At 37.2% G+C, this 18,714-nt stretch overlaps 1 protein-coding gene across 6 annotated transcripts in view; it reads left to right on the top strand.

Moving 5' to 3' along the window:
* The window catches only part of LOC126482339 (CCR4-NOT transcription complex subunit 1), a 129,116-nt gene that overhangs the window by 28,905 nt on the left and 81,497 nt on the right, over positions 1 to 18,714 (top strand). For 2 of the 6 annotated variants that reach the window (XM_050106420.1, XM_050106415.1), the window contains exons 6-20: positions 1,514 to 1,825; positions 1,937 to 2,122; positions 2,358 to 2,726; positions 2,984 to 3,094; positions 3,175 to 3,333; positions 3,515 to 3,627; positions 8,201 to 8,348; positions 9,517 to 9,913; positions 15,332 to 15,513; positions 16,303 to 16,427; positions 16,576 to 16,768; positions 16,919 to 17,113; positions 17,857 to 18,000; positions 18,130 to 18,309; positions 18,427 to 18,654. In XM_050106420.1, coding sequence (XP_049962377.1) covers positions 1,514 to 1,825; positions 1,937 to 2,122; positions 2,358 to 2,726; positions 2,984 to 3,094; positions 3,175 to 3,333; positions 3,515 to 3,627; positions 8,201 to 8,348; positions 9,517 to 9,913; positions 15,332 to 15,513; positions 16,303 to 16,427; positions 16,576 to 16,768; positions 16,919 to 17,113; positions 17,857 to 18,000; positions 18,130 to 18,309; positions 18,427 to 18,654 — 3,042 coding nt within the window. Of the gene's footprint in view, positions 1 to 1,513; positions 1,826 to 1,936; positions 2,123 to 2,357; positions 2,727 to 2,983; positions 3,095 to 3,174; positions 3,334 to 3,514; positions 3,628 to 8,200; positions 8,349 to 9,513; positions 9,914 to 15,331; positions 15,514 to 16,302; positions 16,428 to 16,575; positions 16,769 to 16,918; positions 17,114 to 17,856; positions 18,001 to 18,129; positions 18,310 to 18,426; positions 18,655 to 18,714 lie in introns of all 6 variants that reach the window. The other 4 variants (XM_050106418.1, XM_050106414.1, XM_050106417.1 and 1 more) reach the window with 3 other exon arrangements.

The raw sequence follows: 18,714 nt of genomic DNA, 5'->3' as shown, positions 1-18,714 counted from the left end.
TAGCACAGGGTGTTAATTTGAATTTCTATAGGATGCTGTTTGATAGCCTTTCACTTACAAGGGGAGGCCACGACATTTGGAATGCAGATTTACCGCAAACTTCGCACACTCGTAGTACTCCATGAGGACAACAAAATGTGTAAGCAGTAGCGCGTACTTCCCAAGCATTATTGAGAATATCGTAAGATAATTTCAGTCGTCAAATATATACCTGTGCGTGGCCATTTTTACCATGAAGCGGCGGCAGCCGAGTGGTTAGCGTTCAAGCCCCGTAATCGCTGGATCGATGAATCTAGTCTCATTCGTCAGGGATTTGTTTTTTATTTCTCCTCTTCACCGTATAATTTTCCAAACATACTTAATTCTTCTTCTTCTTCCTCCTCCTCTTCCTCCTCCTCCTCCGCTTCTCATCCTCATGAGTGTAGGCAACGGAATTTTTATTAACGTGAATCTCCATATCTGTAGAGGGAAGTTTCAGTAACATGCTGAAGATGTCTTTGTCACTTAAAGCCTTTTTTTGGAAGTTATCTGTGGTAGTGAATGTTCATAATACCTGTATGGGTTTATAACAATAGCTAATTACAGAATGATATTCCATAGACAGCAGTATCCTTAAAACAGAAAAATGAAGACTGTTATCCAAACTGCTTGAACATAATTGACCAAGTGGGCTGCACAGCACTTCCAGACTGTAGAAAATGAACTGTTATCTGTGTAAACCGTTCATTTTCAATGTAATTGCATATATTTTGTGCACCTATTGTTATTTCTGTAAGGTTATATACACAGCTTTATCTTATTGGCCATTTAATGGTGTCAAAAATTGTGAACAGCGTTAATCATTCCCTGTTACACTATGTTGATGTATCTGTGTGTTACTACCAGCAATTTTGTTTATTGAATGCACTGGTAATACAATACTTACGCTGAAAGAGATGTTTGAAACAAAACTAAGTATTGGAAGAGCTTTTTTATTATATCGGCAGTGTAGTAGGGTTGATATAGCATTAAAGCCCTTGTTTCAAAAAATATTTTGAAGTAGAATTTGAGTTTATTTGTTAATTCAGCTGTCGTGTGTGGGTTTTTTTTTGTGGGGGTGGGGGGGATAATTATTTTGTTTGTTTCATTATTTAGTCGAAATTGACAAATGTAAGGTGTTACTTTAGGGATAGACATTTGTCAGGGTTTTCACAAAGTTTTGTGCACTGTTTCCAGTGTATCTTCATGACTATATGCCGAGTCACTCTTTAGTCCACTGGAACTGTGCCGTACAGCCTTAGTATGCACTTAATAAGTTGTCCAGACTTAATTTTGTGTGTACTTACAATAATATGGAATCTGGAAAACATTCCCACACCTATCTTTGCTGGAGATATCACATTAAATTTCAGAGTAAAGTCCTAGGTGTGAACTCTTAAATCTTGTAGATTTTATGATGTGTAAGTGACTGATTCAACTGCGCACATACTACTGTTATATGATCATTGTAATTTCCACCTTTATCTTTTTTCAGATGGACGGTTCTTTAGCTGATTTAATAATGGAGATGGGTTATGGATTCTGTTCTTCTGTTGAAGAATGTCGGAACAATCTTATCAGTTTGGGTGCAAGGGAAATGACTCCAGCAATGACAGCACGTGTTCTCAGCATGATGGTGCGGACTCATACTGGTCTTGATGAACAAGTGGGCTTACAGAATTTACAGAATCCAGCCAATTACTGGGGAAACAGCAATGACTCTGGTTCAAAAGAGAAAGGGTCTTCTGACAGCAGTCATCCAAACACATGGAACGTTGAAATTTTTACGCAAGCTCTGAAAGAACTTGTGAGTAATTCTTTAATGACTGACACAAAAATGTATGTTGCAGTTGCATGGAAATGAGTGGATAATGCAGATAGATATTGTATATTAAATTGGATTTCTCTTGTTGTTTAGGTCCCTAACTTACAATGGAATGATGTTATAATGGAATTGGATCACAGTGAATTTATGGTCAAGGAGCGACAAGGGTTGAATTTGTTAATGACTGCTCTTAGACTGGGACTTCAAAACCAAGGTTATCATCCAGATGTCTTTCCTGTTGATCTGATATACCGACACTGGAAAAATGTGGATGGGCAGGTATTTTAATTAATTTTGTCATTTTCTTTGAAAGATGTGTACAACAAATTTTATTCCAGTAAGCAAATAGACCACTGTAACTTGATAGTCAAAACAGTCACAAACTCTGAACCAATAATAATTAAAATTGTTTCTTTAATTCACTGAGCCATACTTGCGTCCAAAAGATATTGCCTTTCATGTATTTTTTTTTTAGTTTGGAGAATAGTATGTTACACAGACATTCCTGTTGCAGTTTTCACTGATTCAGCAAATACTGAAGAATCCAGATCTTTTCTGTTTTGCTGATTATCATTACCACTCAGTGCCAGTGGATCTCCTGAAAGCTCCTCCTGACAGTGACAACAAAGACATTGCTACTTGGAGATCAATGGACTTGGTAGATGTTTTGCTGTATTTAGCTGAGAGAGGATTGTATGCTCAAGTTCAGGAGCTGTTTAAAATTCCTGTTCAACATTGCCCAGATGTGTTGATGCTGTCATTACTGCAGTTCAGTGCACCAGTTACTGTTTTGAGACAAGAACTCTTGACAAGTCTCATTCCAATATTTTTAGGGAATCATCCAAATTCGGTTATCATACTTCATCAGGCATGGCATTCACAGGTGAGCAAAAATGTTTTGCATATCTAACGTATAAAACATATCTGTATTAAATATTAAAATATAAGAAGATGAATAATCAAACTGTACAAATGTGCAATAAGGAAATGGACTGTCCTGGAACTATGCTGGAAACATCTGTATCCAACATTACAGAAATGAAGCTTTGGGAGCTATCCTTGAAATGAAATTTTAATCTTGTATGTTTCTTAATGTTAGTAATTACTGCACTAATTCATATGCTTTCCTTTTTTGTTTAGAATGTTTCAATCAGGCCTATTATTATGCATGCAATGGCTGAATGGTATCTCAGGGGAGAAAATGACCAAAGCAGGCTTTCGCGAATTCTTGATGTTGCCCAAGACCTTAAGGTAAGGAGTAAAACCTGAAATTATCAGAATTATTACACTCTCTAAATCAGCTTTATTTAATGTTAACCATGTTTTCACAGGCACTTTCAATGCTGCTCAATGCTTCATCATTCCCATTTGTAATAGACTTGGCTTGCCTAGCATCAAGAAGGGAATATTTGAAACTAGAAAAATGGCTAACAGATAAAATACGAGAACATGGTGAACCTTTCATATCTGCTTGTGTGAAATTTCTGCAAGTGAGTTGTTTCCTAAAACCCATCACTGTAAATACTTTTGGTTCTTGCTAATGATTGAGAGTAACATATTTCAGTTCTGATTTTTCTTTGACATTATAGTGATGTGGACTAATTTTCTTTCCTCATTAGTTATTTTATGTATTTCGTATTGTTCCATATTTCACTTTTTTAATTTTTGCAGCGCCGGTGTCCACAGATCATGGGTAACAAGGATGGTGAAAGTCAACCCAAGTCGGCACAACTGCCTCATGAGACACTGACAACAATGTTGGCATGTCTACAAGTCTGTGCAGGGTATGTTTTTGGAGAAAAACAAATAGTAGTAGTGTACTTGAGCTGACAAATTGTGACATGAGAAAATATATTGCAGTGAATAAGATGCATTAAAATTTCTTGGATGTGCATGACTCAAAATTTATAAATTCGTAAAGCATTCATAATATTACAGTATAAAAGTAGAAGAGAAGAAATAACTTGTCCAACATAGCAGTGAATTGTCTGTTATAGTCTGTAATGAATGAAAGTAGTAACTTTTGCTGATAATGACAGTGAGCTGTCTTGGAAGTGTACCAGTGAACTAATTTTTTAAATCAAAATTAACTTGAGGATTATAACTTTAATTATTTCCTTAGTTGTATGAAGGAAATCATTGTTACACACTCGCTTCAAGTTCATCAAAAACAGTTATTCATAAGTACCATCAGGGGTACAGAGGAGGACTGTATGGAAACTGCAAGACATACAAAAAGTGACATATTTCAGTAGTTAGAGCATCTGTCAAAGTGCAGCTTCATAATACATGTCATGACATAGTTCCAATGTCAGAGCATGACATATAATAGAAGAATACATACATTTTATGTTCTTCAGTTTGCTAAATGTCAGTCAGTCATGACAGCTCAGCAATGCTTTTACACCATAGATCAGGTAAAATCTCCAGCAGACAAAATAATCCATCAGCGGTGAAACACATTCCATGCGATTGACTGTGTCTGTGGCGCAAAGAACACAGGCTAGCCAGAACCATCAGCTGAGAAAGTTGAACGTGTATGGAAATCATTTGTCAGGAGCCCAAAGAGGGCAGAGGACTGGAGATGCACACCAGCCAGCAGTGTTCTACATTCCCCATGCAAAACAAGGATTTCAGATAGGCTCGATGTATAAATAGGAGACTGCCTTTGACACTGACAATGAAAATGAGACGGTGATCCAGCTTTTGATAGAGCTATAATATGTTTTGAAGCATGGCAGTTAAGCAGATGTTAAGATGCTGTAGGTATGATTAGCAGTATCTGTGTCTGTTGTCTAGTAAAAACAACGTATTCTGTGCACAATTTAGTAAATTTTGCACTATACATTTTTGGAAATAATATTCATAGACACACTTTATTAACAAGGATGATAAGTGGGAAGACCAATTAGACAAAAGTAACTACATTATAGACACCTTGTATTGTGCTATTCTTCCTGGCCAAAGAACCTGAAGAGGGTGCCATATGTATGAGTGAAAATGTAAATTTGTGTTCACTATAGGAAAGTGTTTCTTTGGATGGCAGTGTGGGAGGGAGGGGGACAAATTTTGAAGCTTTTGAATCTACATCTTCACTCCGCGAACCACCATGAGGTGCATGGCAGAGGGTACACCCTCTTGTACCAGTTACTAGGGTTTCTTTCCGCTCAATTCGTCTATGGAGTGTGGGAAGAATGATTGTTTCAATGCTTCTGTGCATGCAGTAATTATTCTAATCTTGTCCTCAGGATACCTATGTGAGTGATATGGAGGATTCTGTAGTATATTTCTACAGTAATCATTTAAAGCCGGTTTTTGAAACTTTGTTAATAGACTTCCTTGGGATAGTTTACGTCTGTCTTCAAGAGTCTGCCAGTTCAGTTCCTTCAGTATCTATAAGACGCTTATCCATGTGTTAAACAACCCTGTGACCATTCGTGCTGCTCTTCTCTTTATACGTTCAGTATCCCCTGTTAGTCCTATTTGATACGGGTGCCTCACACTTGAGCAATTTTCTAGAACAAGTTGCATGAGTGATTTGTAAGCAGTCTCCTTTGTAGGCTAATTGCACTTCCCCAGTATTCTACCAGTAAACCGAAATCTACCACCTATGTTACCCACGACTGAACCTATTTGATCATTCCATTTCATATCCCTACAAAGTGTTACACCCAGGTATTTGTGAGTTGGCCGATTCCAGCAGTGATTCATTAATTTATATTCCCAGGATACTAGGTTTTTTGTCTTATGAAGTGCAAAATTGTACATTAAGTTGCCAATCTCTGCAGCAAGTAGAAATCTTATGAAGATCTGACTGTATATTTATGCAGCTTCTTTCAAGTAGTACTTCATTATAGATAACTGCATCTTCAAAAAGCCTGATTTTACTATTAATATTGTCTGCAAGGTTGTTAATATAAAATATGAACATCAAGGGTCCCAACACACTTCACTGGAGCACACCTGAAGTTACTTGTACATCTGACAATGACTCTCCATCCAAGATAACAGCTGTGTCTTCCCTACCAAAAAGCCCTCAATCCAGTCACAAATTTCACTTAATAACCTGTATGATCGTACTTTCGACAATGATCGTACTTTCGACAATGATCGTACTTTCGACAATGATCGTACTTTCGACAATGATCGTACTTTCGACAATGATCGCACTTTCGACAATGATCGCACTTTCGACAATGATCGTTGGTGTGGTATTGAGTCAAATGCTTTTGAAAATCAAGAAATTTCAGTATGTAATGTGAGAAAAGTGTGAGTTGGGTTGGGTTTCACATGATCAATGTTTTCAAAATCCATGCTGGTGGGCATTGAGATCGTTCTGTCTTAGCTCATAATATGTTCTAAGATTCTAAAAGAAAACAATCTCAAGCAAATTGGACAGTAGTTTGTGGATCACTTCTATTACCCTTCTTCTAGACGTGTGTTACTGTTCTTTTTTCCAAGAACTGGGCATGGTATTAATACTTATTTCATTCATCTTTTCAGTGATACAAGGATTAAATGGGGGCAATTCACCTGGATTTTCCTTTGTAAAGGAACATTTGAAAACTGAGTTAAGCATTTCAGCTCTTGCTTTGCTATCCTCAATTTTGAGTTCCTGTCTCATTCACTAGACTCTGGACACTTAACTTTGGTGCCACTAACAGCCATTACATACGATCAGAATTTGTTTGGATTCTGTGAAAGATCACTTGACAGTGTTCTGCTACGGTAGTCATTGAAAGCATCACGCATTGCTCTCATGACAGCCAAACGTGTTTCATTCAGTGTATCTTTATCTGTAGCCCTATGCTTTGTTTTACACTTATTATGCAGTAATCTCTGTTTCTTTAGAATAGAGTAGGTTCAGTTGTTGACATTGGAGCTTAATTTCATAGGGAATGATAAATGCTTGAGGGCTAGTGTTCTGGGAGAAAGTTTTAACTATTGACAAATGAAGGACATGATAATCATATTGTCAATAAAGTGATCAAGCAAGATATTATGGGAAATGATAGTTTGCGTTATTCATTGTCGGGAACTCCAATAATTTGAGAATAAAGGTACAGTGTTTCTCTGTAGTATGTTCAGAGACTGGCAATATTGGCATTAGTTAATACCTCACACGGCAGCTTCATAAAGCGTGGTACCCTCCACAAGTGTTAAAGCTCTGACAAAATGAATGTTTTCTGACAGCAGGGAATGTTTTTATTTTTAGTACAAAGTCCACTTTTGAAGTAGATGTAGCAAAATTTTAATTGTGCCTGTCTGCAACTTGATGTGTCTTCTTTACAGTAAGAGGGATGAGAATGAAATATGACGTTGTATAGGATTTGTAGATTGAGAAAGTTTGGCTCATTTTCAACCAAATCTACAGGTTAGGATGACTAAAGTTTCATCAGATAGAAGAATAAAATGTGGCCTATAGCACTTTGGATAAACTTATTTTACAAAATGATTCTAGCGTATGAAATGGAAAGATTATGAGCAATATGTTACCAATTTTGACTAGCAGTGATGTCCTTCTGAAGTAAAAATCATTCAGACACTGAATGTCACTGAACAGTGATAACTGTCAGGAACTGCAGGAAAACAAACCAATGAACCAGAACAGACAGGAATGGAAGACATAATTATAAACACACATAAAATGGATCTGACAAGACACACAGGTAGTGTGAGTGTATGGTAGGTAGTCAGTGGAAGGTCTTTGCTGGATTGTGAATGATGATAGTAACCTGTAAAAGGTGCCTAAATAGCATTATAAAAATTGCAGTAGCATTATGGACGCATAAGCTGAACAGGTTAATGCATGAAGAAATCTAAGAGGAGGCTTATACCCAGCAGTGGATGTCGCACACTGCTTATTATTAAATTTTGTTGTATTACTTAGAACCATCCTGTCATTAAATTATAACATACAGACTTTTCCCTCTTTTTGTGTAATGCTTTTTCCACCATAGATAACAAGACAATGCTGATAAAAAAGAAAAAAAATTGTTAGAAGTCTGAAGCCTTTTACTGAAATTTGCTCTCCTGGTGCCAAAGCAGTAATTTTGTAGTGACCAGAAATTAAATACCTTACATACTTAACTGGTATAAGCTTCTATGTTTCATTTAATAATTGATCTTATATTCAGTACAAGAGAAGGGAAGTTGCTACTCACCATATAACAGAGATGCTGAATCGCGATAGGCACAACAAAAAGATTCACACAATTTTTTATTGTGCCTATCGCGACTCAGCATCTGCGCTATATGGTGAGTAGCAACTTAACCTTCTCTTGTATTGTTGCATTCCATCCTGGATTTTCCATTGTTTGACCTTACATTCATTCATTAATTATTTTCTCTTTTAAGGAATGTTTCTCAAGAACTCTCGGAAGCAATATTAACAATGATTGCTAACTGTAGTATTTTGATGAGCAAACCCAGGCAACCACCACCTGGAGTCTTGAGAACCCACAGAGGTATTGAACCTGCATTTAGTACACCTCTTGGGGGACAGGTGAGTAACATTTCTGATTGTATTTATCCATTCTTCTGAAAAAAAGGCATATTATTTTCTTGTTAACACTATTTTAAGAAATGGAGCATTGGATATAATTATTGTTTATTATTGTTTTTGTTGTTGTTACCTAAAGCAGATATTTTAATTTGAAACAATGTACATAAAAGTCAACAATATGAATTAGGATATATATATTCTTACCACATAAAGGTGGTGTTGAGTGGCAGACAGACTCATTTAAAAGTAGACTGATATACATTATTTAGCTTTTGAACAAAGTCCTTCATGAGATGAAGGAACACATGTTGCGATTGACTGACTGACGTGAAGGTATTGCAAGATGTTTAAAATTTCATGTGTGAATTTGGAATATTAGTTAAACCGTGCAAAACAGATTTTATGCAGCTTTAATAAATCTGTTAAAACAATGAAACTTCATACATTTCACTTAACACACAGGTAAATTTTAGGATGGATAAATTTAAGACCGTGATTGTGTCCAATAAACATCTATGCCATTAGCTTTCTCAGGTTATGTGTAGTGTAGAAATAATATACACTAATCGAACATCTAGTAGTGCAGGTGTTAACTGCAACAGAGTAAACAAAAATCCTCTGTGAATTAATTTCCTGTTTCCAGTTTCATTGGGTGTTGCTTAAAAGAGATTAAGAAATACGTAATTTGAATAAGTCACTTTAAGCATATTACTAAGTATTTGTAAAGTTGAGTTTTGGTGAAGCATGTTTTCACTGTTCCTTTGTTTCCTTAGTATTGATAACTTTTAGGGCCATTGCAAAACCATCTGTAATTCAGTTTTGTAAAAGCTTATTTATTTAATGTACTATGTATGCTTGCACAAAACCTTTGTAACTGAAAATTGAAGGTATATTGAAATCAGCTAATAGAATAGACATTGCCAAATTCATTCTCTTGGTAGCAAATGTCAGTGTAAAACTTCATGGCTTCACAATGATAACTCCGGAAACATATTGTTCTTTCCCTCGTTTCATTATGTTGTAGGCGGCATGTGATGTCTCTTTTTACTTTTATTTTCTTGAGGAACACACAACTTACCTGCTGTTCATAACACTTAGTTCTCTTTATGTCATGATGTTTTATATTGAGGCACCTCAGATATTAACTAGATATTTTTGTTTCTAGCAGCTTTTCACTGCATCACAAGTCGACACGATTGGTGGTATCAACACCAGTCTTGCAAGTATAAACATTGCTGGAGCCCCTGGTGGTCTCGGTCCTCCCAGTTCACAAGCTTTCAACCTACCAGGGGCATTGGGACAACTTGTTACAAATCCAGGTTCTCCATCTCGTTTAATGGGAGGAGCTGTATCAGGTCCAGGACCAGGTCCTGGACCTTCACAAAGCCCATTTCCACTTCTGCCACAACAGCTGCAGCAGTCTGGACCTGTCGGCAGCCAAGTAGGTCCTGGTCCAGGCAGCAACCCAGCTTCACTAGTACCAAGTGTTGGCCTTGGGGTTGGTGCCATAGGTGCCCTCAGCCGCTCTCTTGGACCACAATCTGGGATGGATAAAGCAAGGATAGGTAAGGATGATAATAGCATTGTATTTAATTTTCAACCATAAGATGTTTGTTACTGATATTTGAAGGTACCTGCATGTGGCTGCCAGAATAATGGCCCACTTGCAGATGGTTAATTCAAAGGTCTGGGGATCTATTTACAAATGGACTGGTTTTGTATGACAGTCAAAGTGCCATTCTCCCAAACAAAGCTGTGCATGGAAGAATAATACAAAAATAGATCTTCTTGTAACATGCAAAGTGAGATGGTTGTTAGGGTAGAAGTAGAAGCATATGTCACCTCAAATTTGTTCATCCCTGCTGGAGCCTTAATGATAATACTAACCATTCAGTCGGTGGTTTTATTTAAGTTTACAGTTTTGTCTTTGTATTTAGTACACTACACGCAGTGATGTAGATGAGGGTCAAATCGAGTAAAGTGCCAGTCAGCAGATGTACCATTGTTAGTGGTATGACAGACAAAAGTTCTTAATCTAAGGAAATTTTAACATAAATTTTTGTATTTTTATTGTATGATTATTGTTCTTTAATCTTCAGATATCTACTGCTGTTGGTAATCTACTGGACAAACTAAAAGTTCCATCTCTCTTAAGAGACACCTTTATGAAAGACTTTGTTTACGAGTCTAAATAATGGATTTATTGTGGAACTAAATTCGGTGGATGCTGTCCTGTTGCCATTCTGCTAGAGTAGTTCCTGATAGTCAAAGAAAATTATCAACATGGCATTGACATTTGACCTGACCTGATGAGCTTTTCTTGGCATTGGAGATCCTTTCCTGACCCATTGTGAGGACTGAACCATGGTCTCATCACCAGTTATGATTCTCTTAAGGAACATCTTGTTCTCATTTGCATGATCCAAAAGCCCTTCACAGATTGCAAGGCGAAGTTCTTTCTGGTCTTGACTCATTAGCCATGGGATGAACTCGGTGGCAACATGATTCATACGAAGATGCTGTGTTGTCAGGATTTCATGACATGATCCAACTAAAATGTTACATTCTTCTGCAATCTTTCGACAGTCAGTCTGTGATTGGCAAGCATAATTTTGTTGACGTTCCTGACAGGAACATCATCGGTAGACATCAAATGGTGATCTGAATGAGGGAGATCCTTTACTTTTGTCTAGCCATTTTTAAACCGTGTGAACCATTCATAACACCGTAGGCTCCCTGCATCATTTGGTGTCTCTGTAAAGGTTTTTCTTGAGTTTCATGCAAAATTTAATGCAGAAGTGTTGCTCCTTCAACTCTGCCACCTCGAAATCCACAGACTGTGTGACATGACGCTCCACTCAATACAGCGCTGAACAGTAACTAATAGATATACAACACTGAAGCTTCCAGCAGTTACACATTAAACATGGAATTGTGCAGGGGTGCCAACTGCATTTCGCTCCAACACATCATTGGTGTGAAATTACAAATGTTCTGAAATTTTTGGAACAGACCTCATGTGTAGAACACTGAATCAAAGGCTTCAGAATCTGACAAGTTCTGAGCTACACATTTCTAGTGAATGACATGTTTGTGGTGTGGCCACATGGAATGAAAAAAATGTGAATAGTTTCTGGAACATTCAAACGCTCTCCATTGTAGTATAAAACTTTTGATGGAACTTTATAAAGGCCAGTTACTTTTCCTTGGCATGTTGGAACAAGACTCGACAGATCCCTGAGTCAGTGTATTTTGGAAAACTGTGCTCTGTTACCTCTATCTCCATAGCTTGAACCATCACCATGTATTCTGGAAAACTGTGCTCTGTTACCTCTATCTCCATGGCTTGAACCATCACCATGTATTCTGGAAAACTGTGCTCTGTTACCTCTATCTCCATGGCTTGAACCATCACCATCTGTCACAAAGAAATTTGGTGCTAAAGACTCTGGCCCAGAGGTCATCAAACTGTGGCCTGTGTGTTGCAAGCAGACTGAATAAAGTATTCTTGCGGCCTGTGGTTATTTATTTATTTATTTAATATTTAAAATATTATGCGTGTAGCGACTAACAGTCAAAAAATGTCAGTTAATGTAAAGGGCTGATTAAAAATGTAGTTTTCCTGCTCAGTAAGAAACAAAAATAGTTGCCGAGTCAGTGACATTCTAACATGTGCTTAATATTAACTGACAGTGGGGAAAGTAAAGTAAAGTTGGTCACTTATCTCAGGGGCAGAGCAGTAAGTAGCGCAGCAACCGCGGGATTAGAGGATGTAACGGTGAAGGGAATGTTTTGTTTGTCTTTCAGTTGTTAACTCACTTGTGCGTCTGATTCATACCCGTCAGGTGCTACAGTATAAATTTTGACACGGAAGTAAGATGGGTTGGTGAATGGATGTTGCAAAGGTGGTCGTCTTCAAATGTGGTACATTTTGGTAGCAAGCAATTTGAAATTGAATTAAGGCTTTTGTAACACAAGGCAATGAGTAGAAGTAAAATAACATTCAGAACATTTAGTAAATATCTGTGATCGGGCCTCATATTGCATAATGCAATTAAACAAAAACACAGTTAATTTATTTTAATCAGTTACTCATCTGTTCACACAGGCAACAAAACAGTACTTTGCCAGGCAATTACAAGTGTCACAACTTTGGGCTCACTGAGGGTAGCAGCAATATGAAACAGGAAATAGTTGACCTGAAGTGTTCTGTATGGTGCTGCCTTTTAACAACCAGTACTTGGGGTCCAGAATCAAACTTACCGCATCCTTACTATAGCTAGCCTATTGGAGGCTCATAACATACCTGTTTATGAAGGTTACCATTTCAATTAAAAATAAGACTGGTACATAAGAGGCCCAAGATGCTGCCCTACAATGACCTTATGGGCTCTTGAACCAAAAAGTTTGACCACCACTGCTGTGATCCATAAAGCTTGAACATTTTTGGACAAGGAAGCCTTACCGAAGAATTAAAATACCTATGAGTAGGGCTCCGAACGATTCTCAGATTGAGCAGATGTTTCAGTCAAAATAAAGAATGGCTTGAGAAAGAGGGTGGCACTGACACAGAGAAGTCTTCCTTATGCTGACCCACTATCTGGAAAGATTGGTAGACTCCTACCGAAACACGACATCCATTGTATTTCATTTTAATCAATGAAAATAAGTTGTCTTATTAGTGTTAAGAATGAATTAGGTCTTCGAACGCCAGACGTGTATCGCATTCTGTATGAATGTGGCATGTGTTACGTGAGGCAGACTATTAGGCCAGGAGAGATGCAAGGTAAATCAGTGACATTTTGAACTGAAACAATGAAGGCGGTCAGCTGCCACAGAGTACCATCTTGAGTATAATCACGAAATGAAATATGGGGAAACTATTGTCATGGTGCATACAGTGTTTCTGGGACAGCATAATTAAGGAGGCTGTCAAAATAAATAAAACATTATAATTGAAGCTATCTCAAAGATTTACTGTAGCTCTGTTATTTGATATACTGTCAAAGCGCTTTGTGTACACATAGAAAAAAATCTGTTGTTTTTTACGTATTAAAAGTGCTCCATATGTGCTCCCCACTGATTCTGCAGGTAACAAAGTTGATAATAAAGTTCTTCCTGTGTTCACTGCAGTATGTCCGTGTCAATCTGTTCAAAAACACTGTTGATGTGAGCTCACAGTTTCTTTAGGTTTGTTGGTAGAGGAGGTGTAAACACCGAATCTTTCACATAACCCTACACAAAAATGTCGCAGGGGGTTAGATTGGAAGAGTTTGGAGGCCATGACATAAATTGGTGAACATCATCCCACCACGTCCAGTCCACCAGTTTATCAATTTCCTGTTTAATAATTCAGGAACAACACAATGAAAGTGGGGTGGATTAAGTCCACTCTGTCATTGTTCAGTAATGGCATGAGCTAATTTTCCAGCATGTCCAGATACACACGTCCTGCAATGCTCTTTTCACAGATGAAAAAGGGGTCATAAACTTGAAACTGATTGACAGAACACATTAACTTTTGGTGAATCTCAAATGTGTTGCACAATAGCTTAGTGTTACTCTGTCACCCAGATTAACACGTTGTGCCTGTTCACTGTGCCGTTCACAAAAAAATGTTGCTTTATCACTGAAGATGAATTTGTTCCAAATCCCCTCCTCTTCTAGAAACTTTTACAGCTTTGCTAAAAATTCAAAGTGTCTAGCTTTGTCATCGTGAGCCAGGGCTTGGAGCAATTGCAAGTGGTGAGGCTTCAGCTTCACTCATTTCCGTAAGATCTTCCAAACAGTGGGTTGTAGTATGTTCATCTCTCTGCTTTTTCTGTTCATCAACTTTCGTGGGCTACGTGTGAAATTTACCTGTGTGTGGTCAACCATTTCTTCACACTCTGCAGGCCAACCCATTGATTTCCATTTGTGGATGCGTCCTGAAGCTTTTTCAACTGTGCATACCTTCGCTGAGTTGAGTTGGCGGTTGGTAGATCTCTGTTAAACGTTTTTGCATTGTTGTGGCAGACTGAGGTGAAAGCATTTAAACCACAACATACGCTTTCTTGGCACTCATTGCCATCTTACCCATTGCTGCACTCTTGTAGTAGAAATCTTATGTGCAGCTGCTACAATAAAAAACTTCTTGCCTTTTTCTATGTGAGTGTTGAGACTTTGTCAATTAATATAGCTAGAGTGAATTTATGAAATCGCTTCAGTCATTTGTAATAACCTTGTATGTTACAAAAATTACTAAATGGAATCAGAGGCTTCAATTTAAACAAAGTTTGATCTCTCCCAAACAATTTTTTTTTAAAGGTCTTGCCAGCTATTGTGTCCACCAGAGCAGAGAAACACTGTGTGGATGTGCATTTCGCAGAATATCAGTGCAGGCACTGAAAAATGAAAGAGCATTGAAGGGTGTAGTGTGTATTGGGAGTTGAACTCACATTTATCTCCAAATAGTGATGTGAGACAAACAATAGTGTAGTCTGGCTGGAGTCCGGGCAATGAGTGTACATTGCAGTGCAACTTAGAACTTGTGAAGATGACGACAAGTTGGCCATTGAAATACTGTCCATAAAACCGTAACAACAACTTGGCTGAACACCTCCAAGTGCACCGTTAATCAGTTGTGCCAAGAAAACTCTAGAGATAAAAATTTTCTTTCTACATAACATGTTGAATGGGGAAGGAAGGGGGGGAGGGGGGGCGAGACTGGTAGGCTATGTACCATCCATCACGTACCACATAATGGCTTGCGGAGTGTCGAAGTTAATGAGATTATCTGAGCTTTAAGATTATGAATCCACTGCTAAAAATTTATTTGCGTTTAGTTTTAATGTGTGTGTGTGTGTGTGTGTGTGTGTGTGTGTGTGTGTGTGTGTGTAAAATTCATTTGATATGCAGAGCTTATTAGTTTTAAATTTTTATATTTTATTTTCTCTTATTGCAGTAGAGAAATAGTGAGCTTCATAAATATTATCTCTTTTAAGTAGGAGCTGAAACAGCAAGTATATTTCCTGATATGGCAGGAACAGTGTCGAAAGAAATTGAAGATGAAGCTAACAGCTACTTCCAGAGAATCTACAATCATCCCCCTCATCCGACTCTGTCAATTGATGAAGTTTTGGAAATGCTTAAAAAGTTTCAGGACTCACCAAGTAAACGAGAGAGGGTATGTTAAATGCAACTATTATATTACATTTTTTTCAGGGCGTAAGATATCCACAGTATTCATATGGAGACAAGTGTTTCTGTGAATTTAAAATCTTAAATGTACCAAATTTTCAGGACAGAGTAAGTATAAGTAGTTGGTATACAGTTAAAATAATAGCATATGAAGAGCCAAATCTGTGACAGCTAGCTTAATATTTGTATGGTTTAATAGTGAATTATTATGTAGTCACACCATGCCAACCAAGTAGCATTGTTAGATTGATAGCAATTTAACTTATGGTGTCCAGGAAAAAAGTTCAGTATGTTAGAAAATGATTCTGTGGTATAAACATCATATCATTGTTATCTTGAAATTATTTATTTTAGTCACATAGCATTGACTAGACTAGGTCAGAAAGAACATCTATGATTCAACAGTATGTTGTTCGTAGATTAATTTTGTGAAATTCATTTTATGAAGGTACAAACAGATCATTTGCAACACCACTGTAAACCTCTTTCTTTCTTTCTTTTTTAAACATGTATATTACTTAATATGTTTTGTGATTGCCAAATATTATTCAGTGCCAATCAATTTGTGCAAAGACTAGACATTTCTTTCTTTATAGAATCTTGGCGAATTTCAGCAGTTCTGTTAACACACACATTTTGAACCATTTACAAACTTCCCTATTTATATTTAAGTTTTTTAATAATTTGATTGTTGATCATTTACTGCAGACTTTTTAATGCCTCTTGTTAACAGCCTTAAAATCTTGAGCACTTATAGAATTTTTTATGATTGTAGGAAGTTTTCAACTGCATGCTCCGGAATCTGTTTGAAGAATACAGATTTTTTCCTCAGTACCCAGACAAAGAACTCCATATAACAGCACAGCTCTTTGGTGGCATAATTGAACGGAGATTGGTCAGGTAGTAAATTATCTAATATATGAATGCTGATTTTTAAATTCTTTATGTTAGTAGACAAAGGTAGCACCTCTTATATGGATTTATATTCCATTTTATTAGTTTAAAGTTTACTAAGTTTGCTTTTATTTGTTTCATTTTTTCTTTCTAGCAGCTATATGGCATTAGGACTAGCCCTCAGATTTGTATTGGATGCTCTTCGAAAACCTACCACCAGTAAGATGTACTTCTTTGGAATTGCTGCACTAGATAGATTTAAAACAAGGTTAAAAGAATACCACAAGTATTGTGAACACGTTGCAGCCATCCCGCATTTCCACGAATTTCCTCCCCACTTAATAGAGGTAAATGATACACAAACTTCTAAGCCTTAGAAAAGCACTGACCTTTACATACTTTACATATCTCAAATTTTGTCTTTTTTTTTTTTTTTTTTTTTTTTTTTTTTTTTTTTTTTTTTTTTTTTTTTTTTTTTTTTTTTTTTTCCTCCCCAGTATGTAGAATACGGGTTACAGTCACAAGAGCCACCTAACAGGCCAACAGGGCCAGTGTTACCTGTTAGTCTGGCTTCTATTCTCTCTCCAATGCCTACGGTTACAACAGGGTATAAGACTTTGACATCGACTACTGTCACAACAACCACTTCCAGTGCTAAATCAACAACCACAACCCCAGCCATTGCAGCAAGAGTAAGTTTAATCTTCCTTTAGATTTGTTTATATTACATATGTACTCATTCATATGCAGTTAATGATATTGGATAAGCATTGTACAATTAATGGGCATAAACTGTTAAAGTAATGTTTGAAAATTGGTGGCAGGTCGATAGAAACACACATACATACACACAAAATTCAAGCTTTCGCAACAAACTGTTGCCTCAGCAGGAAAGAGGGAAGGAGAGGGAAAGACGAAAGGAAGTGGGTTTTAAGGGAGAGGGTAAGGAGTCATTCCAATCCTGGGAGCGGAAAAACTTACCTTAGGGGGGAAAAAAGGACGGGTATACACTCGCGCGCGCGCACACACACACATATACAGACACAAGCAGACATATTTATTTACATATTTAAATATGTCTGCTTGTGTCTGTATATGTGTGGATGGATATGTGTGTGTGTGCGAGTGTATACCCGTCCTTTTTTCCCCCTAAGGTAAGTCTTTCCGCTCCCGGGATTGGAATGACTCCTTACCCTCTCCCTCAAAACCCACTTCCTTTTGTCTTTCCCTCTCCTTCCCTCTTTCCTGATTAGGCAACAGTTTGTTGCGAAAGCTTGAATTTTGTGTTTATGTTTGTGTCTGTCTGTGTTTCTATCGATGTGCCAGCGCTTTCGTATGGTAAGTCACATCATCTTTGTTTTTAAATATATTTTTCCCGCGTGGAATGTTTCCCTCTATTATATTAACCATATATATATTCATATATTTTTTCCAGCCATCGATAGCAAATGCTACCAATATTGATACTTTACTTGTTGCTACTGAAAAAGAAGAGAAAATGACAGCACCTCCTGAGGCCTTGCAAGATAAAATTGGATTTGTTTTCAATAATTTGAGCCAGCTAAACCTTCAGAGTAAGGTAATAATATGGACAGTTGCAGCTTTTGTAAAAGAACATTACAGTTTAAGGAATTATTTGTGTGTTTGAAAATCTTCTCGTTTTCTTGTTTGTGAATACTGATTGGAAAATTAAATTGTTTAATTACAGTGTGATGAACTGAGAGAGATAGTTACAGAAGAATATTATCCATGGATGGCACAGTATCTTGTAATGAAGAGAGCGAGCATTGAACTAAATTTCCACTCTCTGTATTCTAATTGTCTTGATGTTCTGAAAATACCAGAACTGAATCAGATGGTCTTGAGAGAGACCTTTCGAAATATAAAGGTAGGTTACTGTCCTTTAGTATTTCAGGTGTGTTTTATCTGGTCACTGTCTGATTTGTGTAAGTTTAATATCTTTCATTCATAAAAATATAATTTGTGGCAACTCTTGTTTCAACAGGTGCTCCTCCGAAGTGATAAAGGAATTGCCAATTTTTCAGACCGCTCTCTCCTAAAAAATCTCGGACATTGGCTTGGAATGCTTACACTTGCCAAAAATAGGCCGATCCTGCAGGAAGATATTGACCTGAAAGCTCTTTTAGCTGAAGCTTACCACAAAGGGCAACAGGAACTACTGTACGTTGTTCCGTTTGTAGCCAAAGTCTTGGAATCTTGCGCAAAAAGCAAGGTTAGTGTGATTCATTCCATTCAGTAGAAAATCTGTGGTTTGCCATTGTTTGAAATAAAA

This window comes from Schistocerca serialis, chromosome 5 (assembly GCF_023864345.2).
Source record: "Schistocerca serialis cubense isolate TAMUIC-IGC-003099 chromosome 5, iqSchSeri2.2, whole genome shotgun sequence".
Classification (NCBI taxonomy): Eukaryota; Metazoa; Arthropoda; class Insecta; order Orthoptera; family Acrididae; genus Schistocerca; species Schistocerca serialis.
This window is presented reverse-complemented; position numbering and strand designations above follow the sequence as displayed.